This window comes from Saimiri boliviensis, chromosome 3 (genome assembly GCF_048565385.1).
Source record: "Saimiri boliviensis isolate mSaiBol1 chromosome 3, mSaiBol1.pri, whole genome shotgun sequence".
NCBI lineage: Eukaryota > Metazoa > Chordata > Mammalia > Primates > Cebidae > Saimiri > Saimiri boliviensis.
The window spans coordinates 6,407,474-6,434,490 of record NC_133451.1 but is presented as its reverse complement, the minus strand read 5'-3'; the positions used below and the strand labels follow the sequence as shown (position 1 = coordinate 6,434,490).

Below are 27,017 nucleotides of genomic sequence, written 5' to 3'. Positions count from 1 at the left end.
GAGCTCTCCGCAAACATGGGCTGAGGGCAGGGGCTCAGAACATGGCTTTGGCAGCCCCGCCACCGCCCGCCACTCCCGCCTTGGCATTCCAGAGCATCCCTTTCCCACCCCTGGGATCCCTGCCCCTGGGAGATGCGATCCAGGCAGGACGCCCCACACCTCCTGCCAGTTAAAAGCCCTCCTGTGGGTTGGAGTGTCATCCCCTACCGCCTCCCACCACACCACCCCCCTGAGAATGCTTATCCCCCTCAAACCATGCCCCCCCTGCCTCCTGCCTGGCTCTGTTCCCCACCCCTCCCACCTCCCACCTCCCACCTCCCACCAGACCCAGGGCTCCGCACCTCTGGTTCCCGCTGGAAGATGACGACCCGGCCGCCCTTGTCACCTGTGGCCAGCAGCTCTCCCGTGTGGTTGAACTCAACAGTAGAGATGATGTCAGCTGGGAGGGGACAGCGACACGGGAAGGGGTGGCTGTCAGAACCCGCCTCTCCTGGGCGCTCAGCAGTACCACAGCAATGCCAGCTCCCCGCTCCCGAGGCCCCGCACCCTGGGCAGAAGGCAGCGGGGCGCCCGCAGGGGCAGGACCATCGGCGAGGGGCCCACCAGCCTGTCCCCCCTACCCTCCTCTTCCCTCTGTACTGCCTGCGGGGCAGAGCTCTTGGGGCTTGGCATAGGCCTGGGGCAACCGCAGTGGCTGGCAGACTTTATAGTAACTGGACACTCTATGGGACTGATGGCAGCATCTGAAGCCACCTGGACGTGGCCTTGCCCTCCTGTCGTGAACCCCCACCCCACCCCTTCCACCCAGGCCCCCATGCTCTGGCCACCTGGGTCAGGGAAGCCCTTCCCAATATCTCTGTAGATAAGCAAGACAACCCTCTGCTAGAGGCCCACTCAGGGCTTCACACACAGTAGGATGGGGGCAAATTACCCCCTCTCCTTCAGACTCCTGCTCTGTGGCCCCACCTCCAGGGAGGCCTCTGGGATTGCTCTCTAATCTGTGCTCGCAGAAGCAGAGCTCAGCCCCTGTGCCCCTGGCATCTGATCCTCCCTGCCCTTCATCCCAGCCGTGTTTCTTAAGGTCACTCAGGAGGCTTTCCTTACGGAGTCACCCCATACCTGGGGTCTTCATTTCCCAGGGCTGGCCTTCCTGGATGGGCAGGGGTTTGGAGGAGGCTGACAGCCCCATCTCCAGGCCCCACCTTCTGCGGCTGGGAGGTAGGGGAGCATCCCACCCACCACCGACGTTCTCAGGTTCTACACGTCACAGAGACGAGTAGCCTGCACATTCTCGGGGGCCAGCCCTGGCAGCGGGGAGAGCAGGGGAGGACGGGCCCTGGTCTGGAAGAGGAACCCCCACTGGGGGACGGCTCGCCAGCCTGAAGCCTGAGGCCTGCTCCACCAACAAGTTTTACCGCAGCCCCAAAATAATTGTTACTGTTAATTTAAAGTCATTCCTAATAGTTGGGAAGCAGAAATTTCCTATAAAAATCCACATTTCTAGTATGCCTTGGAAGACGGAAAGTTCTAGAACACCATCCCCATACACCCAGGCAGCAACAGGTACTAGGAACTGGGCGTGGCCCACCGCTGTGAATGGGATCTGTGCCGTTCTTTGCTCTCCTGGCCTGGACTCTAGGCTCCAAAATCTCTGATACCACCTTTAGAAAAATGGATCTACTTTCGAATAAGCCACAGATCTGACCACTGCTCCTGGCAGCTACAGAGAGGATGCTCCTCAGGGCTCCCTGTGCCAGCCTCTGTTCTTCTGGCAGCCAGCATGATGGCCGAACTCTGGAGCCAGTGGGTCCCTGCGTCCCTCTGCTCAAAACCCTTTCTTGGTCCCCATAACTGAATTCCCATCCCTCCTCAGCTTCCCCAGGCTCAGGTGATGGCAGCTCCATGGTTCGCTTGCTCAGGCCCAAGCCTTGGCGTTGCGCTCTCTCTCTCTCTCTCTCTCTCTCTCTCTCTCTCTTTCTCTCTCTCTCTCTCTCTCTCCCCGTCTCTCTCTCCCTCTCTCTCTGTCTTACGCTCGCTCTGTCTCTTGCTCTCTCTCTCTCCCTCTCTCTCTCTGTCTCTTGCTCTCTCTCTCCCTCTCTCCCTCTCTCTGTCTCCCTCTCTCTCCCGCTCTCTCTCTCCCTCTCTCTCTCCCTCTCTCTCTCTGTCTCTCCCTCTCTCTCTCTCTCCCTCTCACTCTGTCGCTCTTCCTCTCTCTCTCCCCCTCTCCCTCTGTCTCTCTCTCTCTCTCTCTCGCTCTCTCTCTCTCCCCCTCCCTCTCTCTCTCTCTCACTGTCTCTCTCTCCCTCTCTCTCTGTCTCCGTCTCTCTCTCTCTCTCTCTCTCTGTCTTATGCTCGCTCTCTCTCTTGCTCTGTCTCTCTCTCCCCCTCTCTGTCTCTGTCTCTCGCTCACTCTCTCTCACACACCCCACATCCAATCCTGCCTGCTCAGCCTTCACAGCATACCGGGATGCCAGCCACTCTCCCACCTCTCACTGGATGACTGCCACAGCTCTTTCTCCCTGGCCTGGCTATGACATAGCCTCAACAGACTGGCATGAGAGAGGCTGGTAACACCCAGGACTGATCCTGGCACTCCCCTGCTCAAAACCCTCTAGCGACTCCCATTGTACACTCAGAGGAAAGCACAGAGTGGTCTGAAAACAGCACCCCCCTGCCCAGGGGGGCCACATCCGGATCCAAACCTTCACCCCTCCCACGCTGGGCCAGGTAATCTGCTCTCTGTCCCCCACCTTGATTCTGGGCTTGTCCCTGTGTTTTGCTTTGGCCTGCAGGACAGCAATGTGACAAGCCACAAGCAGAGACCCAAAGGGGCTTATGCACTGGGGGTCACCATCCACGCCTCTGCGGGGCCAGGAGCAGGACCCGTGCAGGCTGGCCCACTGGTCCCTGAGGGGCGGAGGAAGAGCGGGTGCAGCAGATCCCCCAGCACCCCGGCCAAGCCCAGCCTCCAGCATGGCCCCGCTGACCCACAGAGCAGGGCAAGCCTGGCCAAGCCCAGACCACAGAATCAAAGGTGCAAGATGATGAAAACCTTTGCTGTCGTATGCATGGGATCTCTTGTTTTTAACTCAACAAAAGGCACCTTCTCCCCTTCCCCAGCCTCATCTACTGCTCTCCACCTGCTTATCCCCTCAAACTCCAGGGTCTTTGTCCTTTCCCAAAAGTCCCGGCCACCTTCTGTCCCAAGACCCGCTCTCCCGGCCTGCAGTGGCCTTCCCGTGCACACCACACAGCCTCATCCCACTCTTCCAGTTCCGCTCGACTGCTGCCTTCTCCGTGAGCACAGCTTGGACCCCCTTGCTGAAATTGCTGTCTGCACCCCAACGCCCTCACCCAGGACACCCTGACCATCTCTGCCCCAACCTGATCTGATGCTTTTCTTTCTGTAAAGGCTTTTATTGCCTCTTGGCTGTCTTCCTGGCCAGAATGTAAACTCGACGAGGGCAGGAATCAGGCTTAATTCACAGCATCAAATGGTGCCTGTACGCAGTAAGCATGCCAGAGATACCTATCCAAGAAATGCGTTGTTTTTTTGTTTTTGTTTTTGTTTTTGTTTTGAGACAGAGTCTTCCTGTCACCAGGCGCCAGGCTGGAGTGCAGTGGCACAATCTCAGTTCACTACCACCTCCGCCTCCCAGGTTCAAGCAATTCTCCTGCCTCAGCCTCCTGAGGAGCTGGGACTGCAGGCTCGCACCACCAGGCTCAGCTAATTTTTGTATTTTTAGTAGAGACGGGGTTTTACCATGTTGGCCAGGATGGTCTCAATCTCTCGACCTTGTAATCTGCCCGCCTCAGTCTCCCGGTGTGCTGTGATTACAGGTGTGAGCCACTGTGCCTGGCCAGAAATGCCTTTTCTTTATCCAGTCTAGGCCTTTTAGGACAATTCCTGCCCTGCATTGGCCTTCTGAGCCGTGAGTCAATGACAGCTTTGAGGCCATAGGAAAGAGTGAGAGGAGGTGGTTAGAAGTGGGATGACGGGCTGGACGTACCCATCCATCCATCAAGTCAGACGCATGTCATTAAACTTAAAAAGACAAGAAAAGCAGTTCTGTGGGAACACAGAAACGCCCATCAGGCATGGAGTCAGGAACAGGGTCAGGTCCCAGGTGTCCCAGTCCTGACATTGTTCCTTCGTGGGGCAGCCTGCCCCGGCCCAGGGACGCCCAGACACCTCTGGGCTGAAGCCAGAACCACAGCCTAGCTGTGCTAGGGTCCCAGACGGGACACTGGTTCTTACTATTTCGTATTAAAAACCCCTGAGGGAGAGGGAGTGGGATATAAAATTGGGTATAAAATGCTTGCAATTATCTACACCAGTGATCATAGCCATGTGAAATAAGCAAAGAAACTGGGCGGCAGGGTTGGCGGAGGGAGGCCGGAAGATAATTCTCCAAAATGTGAATAGAAGTAGCTTTAGCGTAGCTGGAATGAAATAATTTTGCCTCCTCTTTCAACTTGTCCATGTTTTCTAGATTTTCTGTATGGAAGTTACATCATTTTTTAATATCTGTATTGAGGTACAATCAATATATAAACACTGCCCATAATGCATATAATTTGATGAGGCTGGGCATACACATAGTGTATATTATTTTTATGACGGGAAAATAACAATGCGATTAAATTAAAATGCCAACATAACTATTGCTATCCAGAGCAAATGCACTCCGCAAGTGCCGGGTGGTTACCACAGCAACACACACTAATGTCTGTAGACAATTTACAATTTGTATGTCACTTTCGTATCTGCCGCCTCCTTCAACCTCACGCCAGTCCCTGCAGGAGACACCATGTGAGTTCCATTTGGCAGCAGAGGCGACGGAGGCTCCCTCCAGGAGAGACGACACTGTGAGCTCTTTGCAGACAAGTGCTGGTTGGAGTCTTGGCTGGAGTGCCTCAGCTGTGTGGCCCTGGGTAAAACCACACACCTCTCTGAGCCTCGGTTTTGTGATCTGTAGTGTGCTTATGGGGGAGCCTTCCCAGGATTAGAGGTTCAAGTGAGACAAGGGAGAGAGGCAGAGAGGACCAGGACTCTAGGAATAACGAATCACCAAAATGCACTGGACAGAAACTAAAGCTCCTGGTCACCTGTGCTCCTGGCTACAACAGAAGCACAAGCTCCGCAACGTGACGACGGATCTGGGGCCCAGCCTCACCGTGGATGGTCCCGCCTGCCAGTCCCGCCAGTCCCCCACTGCAAACATCTACAGAACTACCACCAGACCTGAGAGGCCCTCCTGCCCAGGCCAGGGTGCTGCTGTCTCTGGCCCGTGAAGGAGCTAGTAGATGTTTAACATCTCCTTGTTTTTATAGGTAAATGTCTTCAGGATTTGCCTTAGGAAAAGTTACTTCCCTTGAGAGCCATAAATTCTCAGCAAGGCCATAAAATTGGTTGTCTTGGCAGCCATCTCTGTGAAGAAAGTCCATCCTCTCATCTCAGACTATCTGACACATTTCCAGCCCCAATACCACCTCCTCCAGGAAGCCTTCCTGGATAGTTCCCTTTCCCCCTCCCCCAGTTCAGTGGTCTCTCCTACAACTGCACTCTTTTTTCCCTATTTATTTATTTATTTTTGAGACAGAGCCTCACTCTGTCACCCAGGCTGGAGAGCAGTCATGTGATCTTGGCTCACGGTGACCTCCGCCTCCTGGGTTCAAATGATTCTCATGCCTCAGCCTCCAGAGTAGCTGGGATTACAGGCACGTGCCACCACACCCAGCTAATTTTTGTATTTTTAGTAGAGACGGGGTTTCACCATATTGGTCAGGCTGGTCTCAAACTCCTGACCTCAAGTGATCTGCCCACCTTGGCCTCTCAAAGTGCTGGGATTACAGTTATGAGCCACTGTGCATGGCCTGCGACTGCAGTCTTAAGGCCGTGGTGTGCCCTTCGCAGGGTACTGACACCTCCTGCATGGTGCTGTCTGTGTCCACGTTGTCTCTAGCCTTGACCAGAGAAAACAGCGCTGCGCTGTGGTTGACCACATTAACTCACATTGCTTAAGTGCTGACTGTCTGCCAGTCACTGCTCTAAATGCTTCTGGTAACAATGACCTCGGAGCTGCTAGGGCGGCACCTCTCTCACAGATAACTGCAGACTATACACTCGACGAAACAGCAACAAAACGACCCTCTCCGAAGGCATCGGAGGGTGAGGCCGCAGCGGCGCTGCAGGCGGTCAGCAGCTGCGAGGGCAGCCGGTGTCGGCTTTCCTGGTTTCACGGCTTTCAGCCTGAGGACAAGTCCCAGCCTGTGTCACGGAGCTACCAGAACTCAGACAGAAAGCCAGAGTGTCACTGGCTTGATAAAGCAGAAAACAGTCTGCGACACTCACAGCAGCTGGAAAAGTCAAAATCCTGGAATGATGACAGCCACCAAGATGGATCCCCAGTGGGGCAGATCAACCTACCCTCATCTTGGGCTGACCCCAAACCACGCACACATAGGACACAGCTCCAGCAGCCGCAGCCCAGCCAGGGCTAAAAGAAGCGAACAGACTCCTGCCGCTGCTCGCTGCTCACCACCGCGGGCCGTTTCCAGTCGCTTTCAGCCAAGTTAACTGCTTCCAAACACAAAGCAAAACAAAAATGCTCCTTGGAGGAAAGCAATAAAAATCCAGAGTTTCTCTCGTGCTTCATTCACAACACCCAGGATACGATCCAAAGTTATGTGAAGATATACAAAGAAACAGGAAAACCACCCATGCTTAGTATAAAAGAGAACCAGTGGAAACTCACCCTGACATGTGCTGGCTACTGCAATTAGCAAATAAAGATTTTTAAAGTCGCTATGAGAACTGTGTTAAAAGATGTAAAGAAAACTGGCTCATGCTTAAGGAAGAGGAAATAAATCTCAGAAGAGAAATATAAACAATGTTTAAAAGAACTAAATGAAAATTCTGTAACTTAAAAATTCAGTGTCTGAGACAGAAAAAAATCACTGCTTAACAGAAAATCTGAGAAAATAGAAGAGTTGGTGAACTTGAAGATAATTCCAATAGAAATTATCCAATCTGAAGAACAGAGAGAAAAAACACCTTTTTTTAACAAAAAAGATCCTCATGTGATACCTATGTAACAAATCTGTATGTACTGCACATGCACCCCAGAGCTTTAAGTATAATAATAATAATAATAATAATAAGATCCTTGAAGACCTGTTGGATAATCTCAAAAGGCTGAACACACATGTGATGGGTGTTGTAGAGGGAAGGGAGAGAAAGAATATGCTAAAAAGAAGACATGAATAAATAATGACCGAAAAATTCCCAAATTTGGTAAAAGAGATCAAATTACAAACTTAAGGAGCTTAGCTAACTCCAAGCAGGATAAATACGAGGAAAATTACACCGAGGTACATCATGGTCAAACTGCACACTGCTGGAAATGTAAGTAATGAGAAAATGTTAAAGCAGCTGGAATAAAAACTGCATAATACATTCAGAGGCACCAGGACGCAGATACTGCTGACTCGTCAGCAGAAATACTGGTGCCCAGGAGACTCTTTTAATGTGCCTAAAGAAAATTTTAAAACCTAGAAACCCAGAATTCTGAATTCAGTCAAAATATTTGTCAAGAATGAAGGGCAGGCCAGGCACAGTGGCTCACACCTGTAATCCCAGCACTTTGGGAGGGGAGGTGGGTGGATCACCTGAGGTCAGGAGTTTTGAGACCAGCCCGACCAACATGATGAAACCCTGTCTCTACCAAAAATACAAAGAAAATTAGCTAGGCAATGTGGCGGGCTCCTGTAATTCCAGCTACTTGGGAGGCTGACGCAGGAGTACTGCTGGAACCCGGGAGGTGGAGGTTGCAGTGAGCCAAGATCGCGCCATTGCACCACTCCAGCCTGGGCGACAACAGGGAAACTCCATCTCAGAAAAAAAAAAAAAAGCCCGGCGCAGTGGCTCACGTCTGTAATCCTAGCACTTAGGGAGGCTGAGGCAGGCAGATCATGAGTTCAGGAGATCAAGACCATCCTTGTTCACACAGTAAAACCCCATCTCTACTAAAAATACAAAATTAGCCGGGCATGGTGGCACATGCCTGTAATCCCCAGCTACTTGGGAGGCTGAGGCAGGAGAATTGCTTGAACCCAGGAGGCAGAGGTTGCGGTGAGCTGAGATTGTGCCCCTGCACTCCAGCCTGGGCAACAGAGCAAGACTCTGTCTCAAAGGGAAAAAAAGAATGAAGGGGAAAAAAAAAAATGAATAAAGCCATTTCAGCTGAAGCTTTCCCAATGACTGGCGCTTTCATCTCAGAATAATCCCCTCAACCAATTATTATTCGCTACTTACAGACAGGGAAACTTGTCCAAACTTGCCCAAAGTCCCCTAAGTGGCAGCGCCTTTGCGATGTGCTCTTTCTGGCTGTCCCTGCCCCCACACCGCAGGCCCTGGAGCTGCCACGAGCTGCAGCCTCGAGCTCAGGGTCCCAGATCAGCCACTGGGTGCAGTGCCCCTGGTCACTGTACGGGTGACGAGAAGCCCATGGAAACTCATGCTGACCTTCCCCTCGTGAGGTACCCCCTCCCTTCCTGGGAAGCTCTATGGCAATCCCCAAAAGGAGAGGCAGAGTCGGAAGAGGCAGCGTGGGGCACACTGAACAAGGAGCCGCTGGACAAGGAGACCTCAGCCAGCCCCCCGGTGCTGGGCACAAAACAGGCCTACCAGTGGGTACCTAGAAGGGTGAGTGGTGATATCCCAAGTGATCAGGTCCCTGCATGCCAGAGCCAGACAGAGATGGGCAAATATGGTATCGTGGGTGGAGCTGTGTCCCGCAAAAAGATGTTAAACTCCTAACCCCTGGTAACTATGAATGTGAACTTATTCGGAAATGGAGTCTTTGCAGATGATCCAGTTCAGATGTGGTCACACTGGATCATGGGGCGCCCTAGATCCAAGACTGGTGGCCTGATAAGAAGGCCACGTGAAGACACAGCACACACAGATACAGGGAGGAGGCCACGGGGAGGCAGAGGCAGCGGCTGGAGGGACGCATCTCTAAGCTGAGAAATGCCGAGAGGACCGCCAGCCCCCACTGGAAGCCGGGGCGAGGCCCGGAATGGAGTCCTCAGAGCCGCCCGCCGGCATCGTCACTGCACACTCCCGGCCTCCAGAACTATGAGAGAACAAATTTTGGTTGTTTTAAGCCAACGGTTTGTGGCACTTTGTCACAGCTTTCCTAGGAAGCGGACACAGAGCAGAAACGAGAGTGGGCAGGCTCCAGCCCCCGAGAACCGGGCTGCCCCCAAGCCGGTGGCTCCTGCTGGCTTTCTTCTCCACGTGCCACCTGGGGGAGGCTTCACCCTTGGATCTTACAGATGCTCCCTGCAGCTTTCATCAAGGCGGTGGTAATCCAGTCCCGGCCCTATTGCTTACTAGCTGTGTGCCCTTACCCAAATCACTCACCCTCTCTGAGCCCTGGATACACTGGGAATTGTCATCCCTGCCTGGCCATAGTTCTGTGGTAAATGTGAAATTCAAACGATTCTGTGCACTAGGATGTTCCCTGAAAACTCTGGCCCCAGGCCTGAAGACAGGAGATGAAGACGCTCGTCAGGGACTTAATCCCCTCGTCCATCACCGTAAGTGCTGCTGACACCGTTAATGATCCATCAGGGCTCAGGGCAGAGAGGGGACTTGGGCAAGCCCAGCTTGAGCCTTCTGATGAGGGTGTTGCATTTAATTAGCATTGTCAGAGGTGTCAAGGCTGCTAAGGATGGAGGAGGGGGAGGAAGGAGGGGTCCTCCGGCTGCTGAAGGGAAACATCAGGGAGAGGAAGGGGCTCCTGCAGCCGTCAGCGCTTGGCACAGGCTTGGCGAGTGAATTTCCCCGGCGCTGGGCTGACACTGGGATAAGGAGAAGGGGAGCTGCCTCCCCACTGAGTCCGGGTCCAGCAGGGTGGCCTGGCGCCTTTGGTGTAATAGTAAACCCTCTGGGCACTGGGTAATAAATCCCGGGAGCCAGGCCCCAGCTTTAGCACGTTATACCTATACTGAATCTTTTTAACAACTCCACCAAGTTGTTGTGTGCTGTTATCATCCCCATTGTACAGATGAAGAAACTGAGGCACAGAGAAGATAACTTGCCAACAGCTGCTCAGCTAGTAAGGGCAGGGCGGAGACGACGCCAGCAGGCTGCCTCCCGAGTCCTTGAACTTGCCCGCCAGGCCTGGTTCTCCTCAAAGCATTTGTGGGGTCAGAGATGGGGAGCTGAGGAGCTGCTGAAGGAGAAAGCAGGTGCTGAGCAGAGGCCCCACTCACCTCTGTGAAAGAGACCCTCAGAAGGCCCAAAATGTGTCCTGGAGGGGGAAGACCCTAGCCGGAGATTCAGAGCAAAAGGGTCCAGAGGGTGGGGTCCGATTCTGCCAGGGATGTGGCTTCTACCTCCACGTGCTTCCAGGGGACAGGAACGAGCTGGCTCAGGATCACCTTAGGTCCTGCGTGATGGCTGCCCGGAGAGGCATGGAGAACACAGCAGAGGGAGTGGGGGGTGCACGCTCTGTGCCTGGGGGTTGAGCAAAGCCACAGGCCGATCCTGGCCGCAGGGCATACAGCAGGGGTTCCCTAGGTAGGGACTCTGTAAGAGACGGCTCTACAGGAAACTTCCCGACTGCCCTGTGAAGGAATCATGACAGGTGGGAGCAGCTGGAATCACCCGCCAAGTGCACCCACCGTGGGCACAGCCACCGGCAGGGAGAAGGTGGCCCATCCCCAGGGTCCCTTCCCAGCCAACGAGAGCTACCTGAAAGGGGCAGCAGCCAGCGCCTTCCCATGTCGCTGCCCAGCAAGGAGCATACCCTGTGCCAGGAGCACGGAAGCACCAAGTCTGGGCAGAGTCAGACTGTTGCCCGGACTGGACATCACCACTGCGTGAGTGACGGGAGGCCGCCGAGCTCTCCAAGGGTGATCAGAAAGACGAGGACTTGATTCCGGGCCAGGGAACGGAATACTCCTGACGGGATTTTGTGAGTGGGGCCTGAGCGCTGCAAGGGCGCCAAGGTCACAGCCAGGCCTGCTGGCCAGCCCTCTGTACTCCTCTCCTCCCGGCTTACCATGGGTCCAGGCACCACCCAGGAGTGACGATCCCCTTCTTAGTGAATTACATGCTCGCTGTAGAAACCCCACATGTCATCACCACCCCTGCCTTCCAGCGGGCCTGATGAGAGGTTTCCTCCTGCAGCCTCAACTTGGTGGAGAAGGGGGCAGCTCCCGGGCCTGTGGTCAGAGGCTGGGGTGGGGACAGCGGGGACGCTGTTGCCAGGGCAGATGGCCTCTGAGTCGCGCTTTGGTCACTTGGCTGGAGGAAAGTGTGAAGGTGCTGGTGGGAGTATTTTGGGGGGATGTGGGGGACTGTCTACATGGGGTGGGTCCCAGCTGCCACCTGCCCACCCACGTAACCTGGACACCCAGGACCCCAGGCTCTGCCTCTGAGGGCTCTGCCGCCCTGGCATCTGGCAGGAGCCTGGATCCCACCCCACACACACCTTGGGGACAGTCCCTATTCCGCCTCATTGTGGCTGTGACCCTGGGCAAGCCACCTTCCCTCTCTGGGCCTCCCCCTCCTCCCCTGTAGCATAAAAGACACTAGCAGATGAGGGAGGAGGCTAGGATGAGCCCGATGGCAGGTCCTGTGCAGGGAACTCGCTCTTGTTGCCACATTGAATCCTCTCCACATCCACTGGGCCATGCTGGGCAAGTCCCAGACTTCATATCACCTCCCCTGAGCTTGGTTTATAAAAAGAAAAGCACACTGAAACAGCAGAGCCAGCAGATGATGAGTTATGTAAACATTTAAACTGGGCACAGCATTGATTTGTCTTAAAGGCCATGGCAAAAGAATTCCACGATCCCAGCCTCCACCCCAAGAGCGCCAGGTGAGATGGGATGCTGGCACCTTCAAGTGTGGTCCCAAGACATGCCTGGGACCGGTGGTCAGCCAGCCAGAGCTGAGGATGCCAGGAACGCGTGGCCGACACAATGACCCTTGGGGAGACAGGCGGCAGGGGAAGCCCTAAGGGGGGCTGGAGGGCTGGAGCTGCCATGGCTATGCCCTTGGCATGCAGTGATCCCCGAACTGCCACTGTGTGGAAAGCGGGAAAGACCTGTGTTTGAATTCCACCTTGACCAGCTGTGTGACCTTGAGCAAAGCCCTTCACCTCTCTGAGTTCGATCCGTCCATCTGTGAGGCAGACACGGAACACACACCTCCGAGGAGCCAGGTTTACTGGTGCATCACCTAGCCTGTGACCAACACGCAGGATATACACTCAGTCATTCAGTTATTCATTTACAAGGATCTTAATGAATGGCGAGTTCTTGTTTAACAGATACAGAGTCTCTGGACTGACGAGAAAGTCCTGGAAATGGATGGTGGTGACAGGCGCACAGCAGCGAGAATATCCTTAATGACACTGAACTGTACATTTAAAAACAGTTCAAATGGTAAATTCTGTGCTATACATATTCTACCACAATACAAAATTTAATTAAAAAGCACGAATGGAGCACCTACTGTCTCCTCCGCACTGCTGCATACACTGGAAATCCAGCAGCACACACTCCCCAGAGAAAGCCCACTCTGTAACGGGACAGACAGCCAACAAGCAAATTTTCATGTCAATCCATATCTCTTAGAGAGAGGTATAAGGGCTAAGGTGAAAACTATGGTATGGTAAATGGATTGGGAAGGATGGGAGGGGCTGTTCAGCTGGGGAGGTCAGGGAGGACTTCCCGGAGGAGATGCATTTGAGCAGAAAAACCCGAAGGATGTGAGAGAGAGAGTCTCGCGCACATCGGGGGATCATCACGAGCAAAGGCCCTGAGGTAGGCTGAGTTTGATCTGTCACAGGCCAGGAAGGAGGCCAGTGTACATGTCACAGAGACAGGGCAGGACATGAGCTCAGAGAGGTGGGCCAGGCTGGGGTGCTGCACCCCGCAGGCTGGGGGAGGCCTGGGGATTTTATTCTGTGTGAGCTGGGAAGGTTCTTAGGTTCAATGACCACTCATCCTTCTGTCTTTCTAGCATGGACGAGCTCTTTCGGCGGGGGCACAGACCCTTCTGCACGCAGCCCGTGTCTCACACCTGGGTGGCTCTCAGGCTTGCGAAGGAAGTGGCAGAGGCAGCAGACCCTCGCTGGGCAGGCAGGGGGTGACGGGAACCTCCCCTTCATCCCGCCCCTCACCTGTCTTTCATGGCTTCTCTCTCCGGGTCTTGCTCCAGGTCTATGAGGAGAGTCACCACATCGTGATGATTTTGTCATTTCTATTTTAGCATTTCTAAAGTTGAGTTACAATATGTACAACATGAAATTCACCACTTTAAAGTATACACTTCATCGGATTTTAACAGAGTCTCAGAATTCTAGAACCATCACCGTAGTCTAATGCCAGAACATTCCCACCACCCCAAAAAGAAACCCATACCCATCGGCAGCCATTCCCTATCCCCCCTCCCCCAGCTCCCAGAAATCACTCATCTACTTCCTGTCTCTATGGATTTTGCCTACTCTGGATGTTTCATGTAAATAGAATCACACAGCGCATGGCCTTTGGGGTCTGTCTGGCTTTTTTCAGTTAGAGAATGCTTTCAAGGTTCATCCACGCTGTGACACATATCAGTACATCATTCCTTTTCAAGGCTGAAATAGTATTCCATTGTAATCATGACGTCTTTTAAGACTGGTCCCTTTCTCTTCCAGCAGAAACCCAGTCCCCAGAAGAGAGTGAGAAGGGAGTCAGAGCCTACAAATGCCCCCATGTCCTTGGCCCCCAACCTGTATCTGCACCCAGCCCTGCTTCTGCAGGAGCCAGAGCCAGCGTGGAATGCCGCAGCTCCTCCCGTGGACAGTGTGCAGGGACAGGGATCGGGGAGGCCAGGGGCTGCTGCTGCCAGTTTCTCCATGCTCAGGCCAGACGGGGCGCACCTGATGGAGTGTCTGTGTCTGCCAGCCTCAATGGCACAGAGGCAGATGGGCCTGGAAGACAGGGGACGGGACAGATGTGGATTGGCCTGTGGACAGCAGGATCCGGTCAAGCTGCTGGGTTTGACTCTAGCCACGTTGGACTCTGCTCGGAGCAGGAATGACACCCAGCCTGGCTTCAACACAGCCAACCCTCAATCAGACCCCGGTGGACCTTCAAAGGTGACCAGGCAGGCTGAGGCCAGCAGCTGGCCTTGGGACACGGTCAAGCTAAGGGAGACCGAGAGAAGAGCACATGCTCCCTGCCTGCCTTCTTGCAACACAGGCTCCAGAAAGCCCCGCACACATGGGCTTCTCTCCTAAGGACCAAGATTCCCAGGAGCCCAGACAGATGGGACCAGAGCTGCTGGGGCCTGTAATCTGCATTCTGACAGGTTCTCCTGTGGTGTGCTGAGGTTTAAGAACCACTCATAAAGGGATGACTGGTAAAGTGCCTCAGTGAGGCTGTCTGATTCCCAGCTAGTTACGGACAGTCTCTGAGTCTCAGTTTCCTAATCTCTAAAATGGGTTTCATATTCAGGGTTGGTGGTGAAGATTCAATGAGGCAACAAAGAAGTGTCTGGCACCAAGAAACTGCTAGAAACGGTTGCTGTAATTATCACTACTATGTATGCAAAGCAAATCACAGAACTATGTGGACACTGAAAGATTAAGCAATGACAGAGGAAGAGTTTGAGATGTGGCGAATTGCTGCTGGGGGACGTGGTTTGACTGGTCCCTGCCTGCTTGTGTCAGTCAGAGAGTCCTTTGAAGTCCCACGCGCAGTCCCCTGGGCTTGTCTCTGAAAGGCGAAGATTCCCAGGGCTCTGCACAGATGGATGGGACCTGAATTGCTGGGGCCTGGAATCTGCATTCTGAGTCTCAGTTTTCCCATTTGCAAAACAATGGCACTAAGAGCCGCCCCTGCCACAGAGCTCTGCGACCTGTGCTGTGGGATGGGAGGCGTGGAGGCCTGACACTGATAGAACCGATCACTTGCACCTGGGCCAGGCCAGATGGGCTGAGCTGGCTTCTGTGCTCCCAGCCCCTGGGGTCCCACAGGCCCTGTCCTCTCCACTTGGGCTGCAGCCAGCTTTCAAGACCCCAACTGGCAGGCAGGCGATGGGGGTCAAACCGGCCTGGTGACAGGTCCCATCACATCAGCATGTCCATGAGCCCCCTTCCCAGGCCTGCCTGCTCCAGGCAAGGGTCAGGCTCTAAGCTACTTTGTCTTTTGGGTTCTGGGGTCACAGCTAGCAGAGCCAGCAGCCCCGTCTCTACCTACCTCCCCTGCCTCCACCCTGGCCTGGCCCCGGTCACCTCTCACCCGAGAGCCTGCAGCTCCCTCCTCTCTGGGTTTCCTTCTTCATCTTGGCACCATCCGCCGGCAGCCAGATGGACTTTTCTAAAATGAAAACCTCATCTGATGGCCCTCCCTAAAACCTTCCATGGCTCCCCAGTACCCTTTGAATAAAGGTCTCATCTGCCTGGCTCACCCTCTCACTCCCCACTTCTGACACTGCTTCTTCCCTGTGGCCAGCCTGGACATTGCTCATTTCCCCACGGGAGACCATTTATTTATCTGACAAGTATTTACTCAGCATCTACTAAGTGCCACAGAGCTTATGTCAGGCAACGGGAATTCAGAAATGGACCCCATGGGCCTGTCTGACCAAAGGTGGGGGGATGCAGCAAGGACCAACCGCTGTCCAGGGAAAGGCTGGTTTCCACCTCCCTTTCCTCCCTCCTTGTGGAGAGGCTCTGTGTCCCAGTCTCAGGGGGACAGTCTGCTAGAGGGTGACAGTCCACCCCTGTGAAGGTGTGGGGTGGGACGCAGGCAGACCCAGGGACGCCCTGCAGCAGGAGCTGATCAGCAGGTCCAGCCTCTGCCGTCATCAGGGCTGCTGTGACGTCCGAGGGCCATTCGGACAGTATGGTCAGCTCTGGCTCTGCACTGGCCCCATGACTGCCGGCAGCTCAGCCTCCAGAGGCTCAGTTTCCTCCCCTGTGAAATGGGCAGGCCGTCCTGATTGAGCCACTAGCGCTCTCCAGGGGACCCTCTTCACTGGCAAGGAGCATCCTGGTGGCCCCCCCGGCGGCAGTCCTTGCTTCCTGGCTGGAGTGAGTCTCAGCCTCCCGGAGGGAGACACATTCGGGCAGGGCAAACGGAGACAGGCAGGCGTGGAGCCCTCCCTGCCCCAACTGCTGCCCATGGCTTATCGGCTCCTTTCCTCCAGTTTTTCCTGGAGACGCCAACTCCCAGCCCGGGCACATTGTCCAGCTGCTGCAATGAGGAGGACAATGGCAATGGCCAGGGTGGTGGCACCCCTCACACTTGTGTGTCACACTCAAACTGATCATGCCCATGATCTCATTTAAGGGGTGGTGATGCCTTAAGGGGTGGCTGTTACTCTCCCCCATTACGGATGGGAAACTTGAGGCTCCAGGAGAAAGAGCCAGGGGTTTTCCAGTGAAGTTAACATTCAGGTCTTTGGGTTGGGGCTGGGAGCGGGTGGAGAGAGGGCCCGTGTTAGTGACATTTGCTGAGTTGGTGGCATGCATATTCAAGCCAGGGCTGATTTCCAAGCTACCCACGGTCAAACAACTGGCTCAAAACATTCCTAAAAATGTAACTGTTGGCCTCCACGCACTGATGCGAGCCAGCTCTGGCTCGCTCTGGGCCAAGTGAGTCACCTAAGTCCACACTGGCAGGAATCCTTAGTTAGGACCTAAATTCCAGTGTTCAACGTCAGAGCTTGGACTCCTCACACAGCCTTATGGGTGCACATGTAAGGGCAGCGTGGCCCTTCCAAAGGCCACGTCCTAGTCAGCAGGACCCTCATCCTCCATGAAGCCCCCATTCACGCCATCCCACACAGCAGAGGCTGGGATGGGGAGCTCACTCCGATGACAGCCAGGCTCCCACGGACCCCCACTGCTCCTCATCATGAGCCAGTGAGGAGGTTCGTGGAGAAATCACCCCAGGCCAGTGGGAGGCCTCAGCCTTGGGGCTGGCTTGATAAACAGAAGCTTGTTGCCTGGGTAGAAACATCCAGAGGGCTGCTCCCTGTGCTGTGGGGGTCTCCCAGCCCAGGGGCAGGGGAAGGAACAGAGGCGGCCTCGGGAGTCCCTCAGTGACCTCCTTGGGGCAGGATAAATAGGAAACGGACAACAGGCTGAATGCAAGAGCCCTCTCCCCTCCAGTCTGCCCCTTCGGGGGAAACATCCATACCTGCAGCTTCAGAGCACTCCACTCACCCAACCTGCTCTGTGCCAGCCTGGGGAGGCAACAGCAGGCCCTGGCCCTCCTCCCCCTTGTCTGCTCCCCGTCCCCTCATAGAAGTGTAATATGTCTCTGTCTCATCAGCAGGTGCGGACCAGTCTGAAGGTCAGGCTGGGCCCGACGCCTGATGGTATGTGTGCAGCCTAAGACACTCACAGCCTTCCAGGGGCCCCGCTGCCAGCTCAGTCCACAGGGCCCTGCCTTCACTTCCTCACCAGCATGGCAGCTCCCTGCTGAGAGCCTGGGTTTGTGGGCACCTGGCCCTCCAGCTGCCAGATGCTGACTGGGGTCCCTTCTGAGTGGACTTCACCCATACGGCCACCCCCTGACATTCACCAGTGTCTACTCTGGGCCAGGTGTGCAGTGGGGAGCCATGGAGATCACCATCCAGTTCCTGCCTTCATGGGATCTACGGCTCAGAGGGATACACACAAGGAAACCGACACCCTCATTTCAGCCCCACAAGTTCTTGGCTAGGGGTGTGTACCAGGAATGGTTGGAACCCAAAGAGAGGGCGGTGCGGTCTGCCAAGAGGCTCAGCGCAAGTGCAGCAGCCAGACCTCCCAGGGGAACGCTCGCTTCCTCCTCCGTTACCGGGAAAGTCACTCTTCCTCTCCCAACCTCAGTTTCCTTAGTCATAGAATGGGCTTCGTGGTCACACCTGCCTCAGAGGGTCATAAGGATTAAATAAGTGAAAATGTGTTCCTGTTAGAACAAGACCTAGAATAACCAAAATAACTTTGCAAAAAATAAATAAATAAAAGAACACAGTTGGGGGGCTTCCCCAAGCCGATATAAAGATATAGTGCTGCAGACAGTGTGGTCCTAGGAAAAGGGTGGACACATGCATCAACACAACTAAACGCAGAATCCACAACGAGACCCACAGATCTGTGGCCAGCTGAGACTGTTGTCAAAGGCACTCAGGTGACTCCATGAGGAAAGCAGTCTTTCCAATAAATGACTTGGGGACAAATGAATATCAGCTGTTACCTTACACCGTCTGACAAACTGACATTGAAATGCATCATCTACCTTGGCCAGGTGTGATGGCTCACACCTGTAATCCCAGCACTTTGGGAAGCTGAGGCAGGTGAATCACAAGGTCAAGAGTTCGAGACCAGCCTGACCAATATGGTGAATCCCATCTCTACTAAAAATACAAAAATTAGCTGGGCATGGTGGCATCTGCCTGTAGTCGCAGCTACTCAGGAGGCTGAGGCAGGAGACTCGCTTGAACCTGGGAGGCAGAGGTTGCTGTGAGTCTAAATGGCGCCATTGCACTCCAGCCTGAGACTGCAGTGCAATGGCGCCACCTCAGCTCACTGCAACAGAGTGAGACTCTGTTTCAAAAAAAAAAAAATGCATGATCTACCTAAACATAAAAGCTAAAACTATGAGGCTGCCAGGAGAAATTATAGAAGATTACAAAAGATATGGAGCCCTGTGGGAAAGTGGGCAGTTTCTTAAAGAGTGAAGATAAGCACATGTCTACCAAGCAACCCAATCATCCTTGTAATCAAGAGTAATGAAAGCTTACATACTCACAAAGGTGCGTACATATGTGTTCATAGCACCTTTCTGCACGGTAGCTCAGAACTGGAAACAACTCAAATGTCCTTGCAACTTTGATTTCTTCGATAAGACACAAAAAGCGTGAAAAACAAAAAACTGACAAACTGAACCTTATCAAAGCTTGAATCTTTGCTATGTGAAAGAAACTGCCATGAAAAGAAAATGGCAAAGCATGGAATGAGAGAAAACATTCATAGTACACGTATCTAGTAAACCCCTTGTAGCCCAGATGTCTGAAAACCTCTTACAGCTTAGTAAGTAAACACGAAGAACCTGATTTAAAATGGGCAGAAGATTTGGGCAAACACTTCCCAAACCAAAACGCAAGAATGGTCAGGAAGCACATGGCAAGGCACTCATCATCAGCCATCACAAGATGCAAATGCAAATCGCAAGGAGATACCAGTGTACACCCATCAGACAGGTGAACACTGGAAAGGTTAATAATATCAAGTTGGCGAAGATGTAGGGCAAGCCGCCCCTCACACACTGCTGGGGGAATGTACGGTGATAGAGCCCTGTGGGAAACAGCTGGGCAGTTTCTTAAAGAGTGAAGATAAGCACGCGCCTACCATGCGACCCAACCATCCTTGTAATCAAGAGTAATGAAGGCTCACAAACTCACAAAGGTGCGTATATCTGTGCTCATAGCAGCTTTCTGCACAGTAGCTCAGGACTGGAAACGACTCAAATATCCATCAGCTGGGGAAGGAATAAATAAATCGTGGCCTATCCGTAGAACAGAATCCTCCTCAAAGAGAAAGGAACGAACAATTGACACAGGCAGCAACCAGGGCGAAGCTCAAAATAACCACACCGAGTGAAAGCAGCCAGACCAAAAAATGCATGCATCTATGACTCAATTCATATGAAATTCCAAAATGTGCAGACTATCCTACAGTGACCAAAGGCTAATCACTGGCTACCCAGGGTGCAGGGCAGAGACAGGAATGGTCCACACAGAAAACAGTAAATGTTTTGGGGGTGAAGGCAATGCTCTGAATCTTAGTTATGGGGGTGATTTCACAAGTATATATAGCTTGCCAATTCCAATAATATGGAAGTCTGCACTTTAAGTGGATGCCATTTATTGTACTTAGACAGGGTTTGAAAAGTCTTTGTTTCCAGTAAAAGGGAAAGAGAGAAAAGAGGGGGAAGAGGTGCCAGCAGCCACCTGCTCTCATCGGAAACCTCCAGAAAACTGCTAATTTAATCCCCTAAAGGTAATCAAGTCAACCACCCAAACAATCACATTAAAGGAAACAGTCATTTGGTGCATTTTTCATCAACTAAGATCATTGATCAACCCACAAATTCATCCAGATTTGTCCAAGGTGGTCTGATCCACCCTAGCCTTGGCATGAGAAATGTGTCGTGCCAGACACATGGTAGAATTCATTAATTGCACATTGAACAAATTAACAATCACCTCACTCTCCCCGGTGCACACAGCTGCCGGGGCCAGCAGAAAGCTGTAGCCAACGTGAGCAGCCTGAGCTGACCCTGGAAGAAGCCCGAGGCTGCCCACCCATCTCCACAGAAGAAGCCTTTTACAGGACATTCTCGGATGCTGAGAAAGGTAGACTGAGGATTGTTTAGATGTGGCATCAGGTAGGCTAATGGGTAATTCAGCAGCCTGAAAATCAGTGGGCAGCTGACAAGGGCTCAAATGTAGAATGTCCAGTGCAGCTGGACAAGGGAAGTCTGTGGCTGATTGAAGTCACTGGGGACAGTTGAGCCAAAGATGGGAGTCTTTGAAGGGAGCCTGAAGTCAAGCCAGCCATGGCTACATTTCCTGTTCTGTTTCCACACTGGGCTCAGTTAGGGCTTTAGTGATCCTGAGTTTCCCGTCAATGCATGAAGTCTCCTGGGCTTGACACACTATCTCTTTTGTATTCATCTGGAGTTTCACCCATCACTTAAATCAGCAGTTCTCAGGTTGCGGTCTAAGTACCTCTAGGGGTCCCCAAGACCCTTCCAGGAGATCATGGGGGTTCCCCCTTTTCCAACTACATATCTGTTTAAGGACATATGTTCTACAATACTTCAACCAAACAATGTATTGCAACAGACTGAATGCAGAAGCTAATGTGAGAATCCAGCCATCATCTATTAAGCTAGAAATTAAGGAGACTCATACACATGCCACTCTTCTCACTTTTTAAATGAAAACATAGTTTCCAAAAAAAAATCTATGTTAACATGTAATGGGTTTATTGTTTTTATTTTTAAATGAATTCATATATAAATATTTTTAACGGTCTGAGTTTTAATTTCAAATTGGCAAAAGTTGAAGGATATAGCTTACATATACAAAACCTTTTTGGGAGCCATAATAATATTTAAGAGTGTAAAAAGGGGCCCGAAGACCAAAAAGTTTGGCAGTCATTGCCCTAAAAGTATGTTCGGAGGTTTGGGCATTTGACCTACTAAGGCATCTATCGGTCTAAGCAACTGAGGTGTCATTGACCTAAGTAACTGAGGCGTCCATTGATACAAGCAACATTCCTCAGTGCCAGGAGCTCCTGGCCCATCCAAGCCTCTCCCATGTTCTAAGGCTTATGCCATTCATCATAAGATGTGTAGAGCTCAAAGGAGAAGTTAAGGTTGGCCAGTGGGACCCCTGACTACAAACATCTCAGAAATGAACTGCAGCTGCGGCTGGCTGGCTGGCTGCCTCCTCAAACCTCTCTGTAATGCCCTGCTTCCGCTCATGGAGTCGGGGATGCAGAAGGGAAACTGAGCTGGGGGTTTCGGAACATTTCAAGGAGTGGAAGGGCCTCCACTCATACAGACAATGTGTCCCACACATGTCTGTCAAGTGGCACATGGCAGGATACGGAAACTGACATTTAACCCAAAGCCAAATAAAATATCTATGAGGACATCATAGAAAGAACTTCCGGACTGTAACGTACGAACATGAAAACAAGTCGCAACTTGTATTCAACATTCTAATCACCAATCTTCCTGGAAATGTTAGTACTCTCATTATTCAGCTTTCCCGCCCCTCTAAGAAAAACCCACCCAGGGGAAGGCCTTCCCCTCCGTCTCCTGGATGTGGTTAATGGTAAGGAAGCAGTTTCACCAAAGCAACCCACAAACAGAAACTCTGGCCAATGCCGGATGAAGCTGCTTCTGCGTATTTTCAGGAGCATCTTTGGACCGCCTCCCTCACTTCTACATTTATTTTTAATGGTACTGGATGTGCTTGCACAGGAAGCTGTTATGCTCATTGGCTATAATGGCGACATCTGAGATTCTAGAGTCACTCATCCCACAGCATTTCCACATAAAGAAGATGCAGCTCTTCAGCCTTCCAGAGACCACGGGCAAGGCCAAGACCAAGGCCTGGAAGAGCAGCGGGGGACCAGACACAGCGCCAAGATCTCATCTCCGGAGCATCCTGGTCCGAGAGAGCCTTTGAGCTCCGCCCTCCTCTGTGTGATCCCATAAGCCTGAGAGCCCCCTGCCATTGAAATTTTATGCTAGTAGCTCCAGGGACCACACCAACGAGTGGTGGCCACAGCTCAGCTCAGGAGCACCCTGACAGTGAACTCACAGAGGAAAGTCACAAGTGACACTGGAGGACAGTGCTGTTCATCTTCCTGCTGCTCAGAGGGCAGAATCCGACGGCAGAGGGGAGGTGGTATCTGCCATGGAAGCTGCCTGCCGGTACCAGACACTACTGGATGCCTTCCTACCTCACACAACAGAGTGGAGTCAATGGCACTGATATCAGAGCCAAGAACCCAGGCTCAAATCCTGGCTGTGTCACTCATGCACTGTGTGACTTTGAGCCAGTTCTCAAACTCTCTGTGCCGTGGCATCCCCATCTGAGCATCAGGGTTAATGATGTGGCAAGGATCCACTACTGTCTGGGGCTGCAATGAGGACAAGTGGGACTGTTTGGGATGCAGCGTGCGCTGTTGCTGTTCATCTCCTCGAATCCAGCTGGACGACTGTGATCGTCGGGGTACAGAGAGGAAAGCCAACGTTTGAAGGCGAAGGTGCCTTGCCCAAGGTCACAGTGCAGGTAAGTGGTACCCACAGGTAGGCAGGTAGGCTTCGCACCCACACCCATCTGACTTCCAGCCCTCCGCACTTTCCACGTTGCCTGCGGCTCTTCATACAAGCTGCCCCATTTTCCCAAATGGAACAACAGCTCCTCTGCTAGGCTGGAGGGCAACTAGAATGAGCTAGCAAGGGGGCGCTTGGCCTGCCACTTCGTGGCTGTGCCTCCTCAGTGTTCCCACCTGTGAAATGGGCATGGCGCTGCCGGCCCACCCTCCCTCTTTTCTCTCCTCTCCTTTTTCCTTCTCCTTCCTTCTTTCCTTCTTGCCTGCCTTCCTCCCTCCCACCCTCACGCCTTCTGTTTCTGCAGACACGTACTGTGCGATCACGCTAGGCCAAGAGTAGGTGGGACATGGAGCGGCTTCTGCCCCCCAGGGGTCCCCAGTTTCATGGGGCAGTCAGGGATGTAAACAAGCACCACATCGTGTGGCCAGGGCTGTGAGGGAGGGAGACATGGGGATTCTGAGGATCCAGCCTGGGGATGAGGGGTGGCTTCCTGGAGGAGGAGGCACTGCCTAACCTGAAAGGGCAGAAAGAGCAGAGGCACTGCTAGTGGGAGGCATTCAGGTGGGAGAGGCATGCCTGTGCCCAGCTGGAGCACCTGTTCCATGGAGAGTGGTCGCAGAGAGGAGGGAGGCGGGTCCTCAACAGCAGGCAGGGGCCGCAACTGCCACCCCTCTGCAAAGCCACGAAGACCCACCAAGAAAGACCAACACAGAAGAGGGAGTGCTAGGTTCTGCGCATTTCCTGGCTCTCTCACACCTTCAAGGACCAGCTGGTAAGACCAGGCGGCAGGAGGGGCCGAAATTTCCACTGAGGCCAGAAGGAGCCACTTTGGGCTAATTAGAACCACCCAGCAGTCTGAGGACTTCACTTATGCACACGGCAGGACGGTGGGTGCCTCCCCACATGGGAGGGAGATTACCGCCACTGGCTGGGCTGTTGCTGTCATGCAAAATATTAAGAAAAGGTAGGGCCGAGAGCAATTCTTATCTGGCTGAAATAGGAGGATTGATCATCTCAGAGGTCGGAGCCTCAGAGACAGCAACGCTAGGAGAGGAGCAGGGACCCTCGAGAAGTGGTTTAGCAACAAGAATGACTCCCTGACCTCTTCCTCCTCACTTCCTGCCTCCTACGTGTTTTTATTTGATTAGAAAAAAAGAACAAGAAACTGAAACTGCCCTTCACTCCCAGCTCTGTTTAGCGGGGTGAGGCCGTGCTCCAGGGGCCAGGCTGCAAGAGGTCCCCACGGAGGTCTCCCAAAGCCTCCCCTGGGAGCACGTGGCTGACGCTCTTTCAAGAGCTTGGAACCTTTCCACTGGCATGAATATTTAGTTGTGGAGGATTAAAAATACAACCTGGGAGGCCAAGGTGAGGGATCACCTGAGGTCAGGAGTTCAAGACCAGCCTGGCCAACATGGTGAAACGCCATCTCTGCTAAAAATACAAAAATTAGCTGGGCATGGTGGCAGTCACCTGTAATCTCAACTACTCTGGAGGCTGAGGCAGGAGAATCGCTTGAATCCCGAAAGGAAGAGGTTGCAGTGAGCCGAGATCACGCCATTGCACTCCAACCTGGGTGACACAGCGAGACTCCATCTAAAAAAAAAAAAAAATACAACCCCCCTCCTGCTTGACAGGGATACACTGTGGCATTTCACCTATCACTGTCACAGGAAAAAAGAGCACTGGACTGCCCTTTCTCTCCAACCTGCCACCACCTAGCTGTATGACCTTGTCTGTGGCCTGACCTGCCTTTGGTGTCCCTGACTGCACCCATCTCACCCCGAGGTGCTCAGCATTTGTTCCCACCAGGAGAGTTGGTGTTCCAGGAAGGGGATTCCTGGGGACTGCCTACCTTAACCATGAGGCTGGGGTGCTAGTGGGAAAGTGCTGGGCACTGCAACAGACTTCTGGGGAGCTCTTTGGAACAGAGAATTAAGTGCAAAATCCTTTGAACTGACTGCACCATGGACCTCACCATAGTCAAGGCATAGTGACCACTGTGACCTGCATGCACACACCTCCAGATGGCCTCCCAGAGCCAGAAAGTCTGAAGTAATAGGAAAACCACAAAAGAAGAAGAATGGCTAGATCCTGTAGTAGCTGATTAGCTAACCTTGTAACATTCTGCCATTGTTCCTGCCTCAACCATTCCTGCCTCAACTGATAAGCCAACCTTGTAACACTGGACCTTGGACCTTGTGAAACCCACCCCCCCAGTGAAACCTGCACCCTGGCTTACAAAAACCACCCTGAACTGTAACTTCTGTAACTTTCCACTGCCCACCCCAAACCTATAAAACCAGCTCCTATCTGACTGCCCTCTGCTGAATATCTTTTCGGATTCAGCCCACTCCCTCCCAGGTGAATAAAAAGCCTTGTTGCTCACACAAAGCCTGTTTCGGTGGTCTCTTCAGTCAGAGCATGCCTAACAAGAAGGTCCTTAGAGATCCCCCACCCCATACACAAGTTCCCCAAAGCCCAGCTGAAGGTGCCTTGATCTCCATGAGGTGCAAGGTCCTTGTGCACAGCAAGGGGCAGGCACACAGAGGTGCCCTGTCGAATTTGCTCTTCCATGGTCAGGAAGGCAGCTACGTGCAGATACTCCTACCCTATCTCGCCAGAGGCACGGAAGCCCCTGCGGAGGGATGACAGCTGCTCCTGACCTGATTGTCTGCACAGCACTTTGCAGATACACAGCGTGTTCACTGCCTACACTTGGTTCAACATTTGCAACATCAGTTGTGAAGCACCCAGGTAGCAAGCTTGTCACTCTAAAGGTTTGGAGGGATGACCTTAAGTTGCCTACTGAGAAAGCAATCACCTAAGGGGCTTGTTAGGAAAGTATGGACCCTGGAAATTCTGAGTTGCAGAGGGACCCTGGTGTGGAGCCCAGGAATCTGTATTTAACAGACTCCAAGGAAGGTTCTAAGGAGGCAGGTGCCCATGAGGAAGCAGGGGTCTGCACCAAGCACAAAGGTAGGAAGGCATGGAAAACCCAAGTAGATTCAGGGTGCCCACAAATTGCAGTGGAGATTCTGAGACAATGGGCAGACCAGGCAAGAGATTGGGGGCAGTCCATGCATGCTGAGAGGCAAGCAGGGGGGCACCAACTGCGATCAGGTCCACCAGGCCCCGTGCCCTTCCACTGTGCCATCTTGAGCAAGGCAGCGCACGTCTGCCGATCTCAACTGCCTCATCAGCAAAATGAGAACCATGAACGTGACCTCCTTCATAGAGTTACTGGGCAAATTAAATGAGTCAATAGACACAAGGTACTCTGAAGAGCATCTGGCCCAAAATAAGTGGGATGTGAGGCTGAGGGCTGCCATTACGACCCTGTGCCAGGCAGAGTGTGAGAGTTCATATCTATCATCCCCTTTCATTTTCACAGCTACCCTGTTATGATATTAGTCTTCCTGTTTTACAGATGAGGAAGCCACATGAGCGGGTTGCCCAGGTTGCAGAACTCCTGCACACAGAGCTGGCTCCGGGGGAATCTACGGCCACTCTTTACTCGTCCCAGAGCAGACCAGCTGCTCCCACACCTGCCTGCTGAGAACAGGAAGCTCGGTGCTCTAAACTGGCTCTTAGCAGGCATTCAACTGTGGCTTAATAAACAAATAACTGGATGATAAGTGCTGAGCAAATGAATGGGGAGATGAAGGGATGAATGGGCCACAGGGAGGATAAAACCCTTTCTTCCAGCTCAAAGGCAGAAGGAGGATTCCCAATTTAATTGCAAGGAAGGGAGCCCAAGGGCAACCCCATGCAGAGCAGTCACACGGCACTTTCATTACTCTTTATGGCTTCCTGGGCCCATTAGCAAATGCCCCAGGTTCCTGGGGAGTGATTAGATCCAGGGAGGGGCTGGGCCTGCTCCCGGGGCACAGGGGATGGTCAGGGTCTGGGAAGCAGCCCCTCTTGAATCCAGATGCTGACATGACAACATCACGGAAACCTCATTTGCAAACCCAAATCAGTGCCATCTTGATGATCATATAAAAGAGGGATGAGCCTATAAAGCCAGCCACGGACAAGCGTGGCCATGGGGAACGGCTTTGCAGAGGAGCAGGGAGAGCCCAGAAGGAAAGGTCTTG

The 27,017-nt window shown here is 52.9% G+C and overlaps 1 protein-coding gene across 5 annotated transcripts in view; it reads right to left on the bottom strand.

Moving 5' to 3' along the window:
* The window catches only part of PPP2R2C (protein phosphatase 2 regulatory subunit Bgamma), a 245,247-nt gene that overhangs the window by 55,760 nt on the left and 162,470 nt on the right, over nucleotides 1-27,017 (bottom strand). For 4 of the 5 annotated variants that reach the window (XM_039468082.2, XM_039468084.2, XM_039468085.2 and 1 more), the window contains one exon: nucleotides 342-439. In XM_039468082.2, coding sequence (XP_039324016.1) covers nucleotides 342-439 — 98 coding nt within the window. Of the gene's footprint in view, nucleotides 1-341; nucleotides 440-1,119; nucleotides 26,379-27,017 lie in introns of those variants that run through there. The other variant, XM_074395867.1, reaches the window with a different exon arrangement.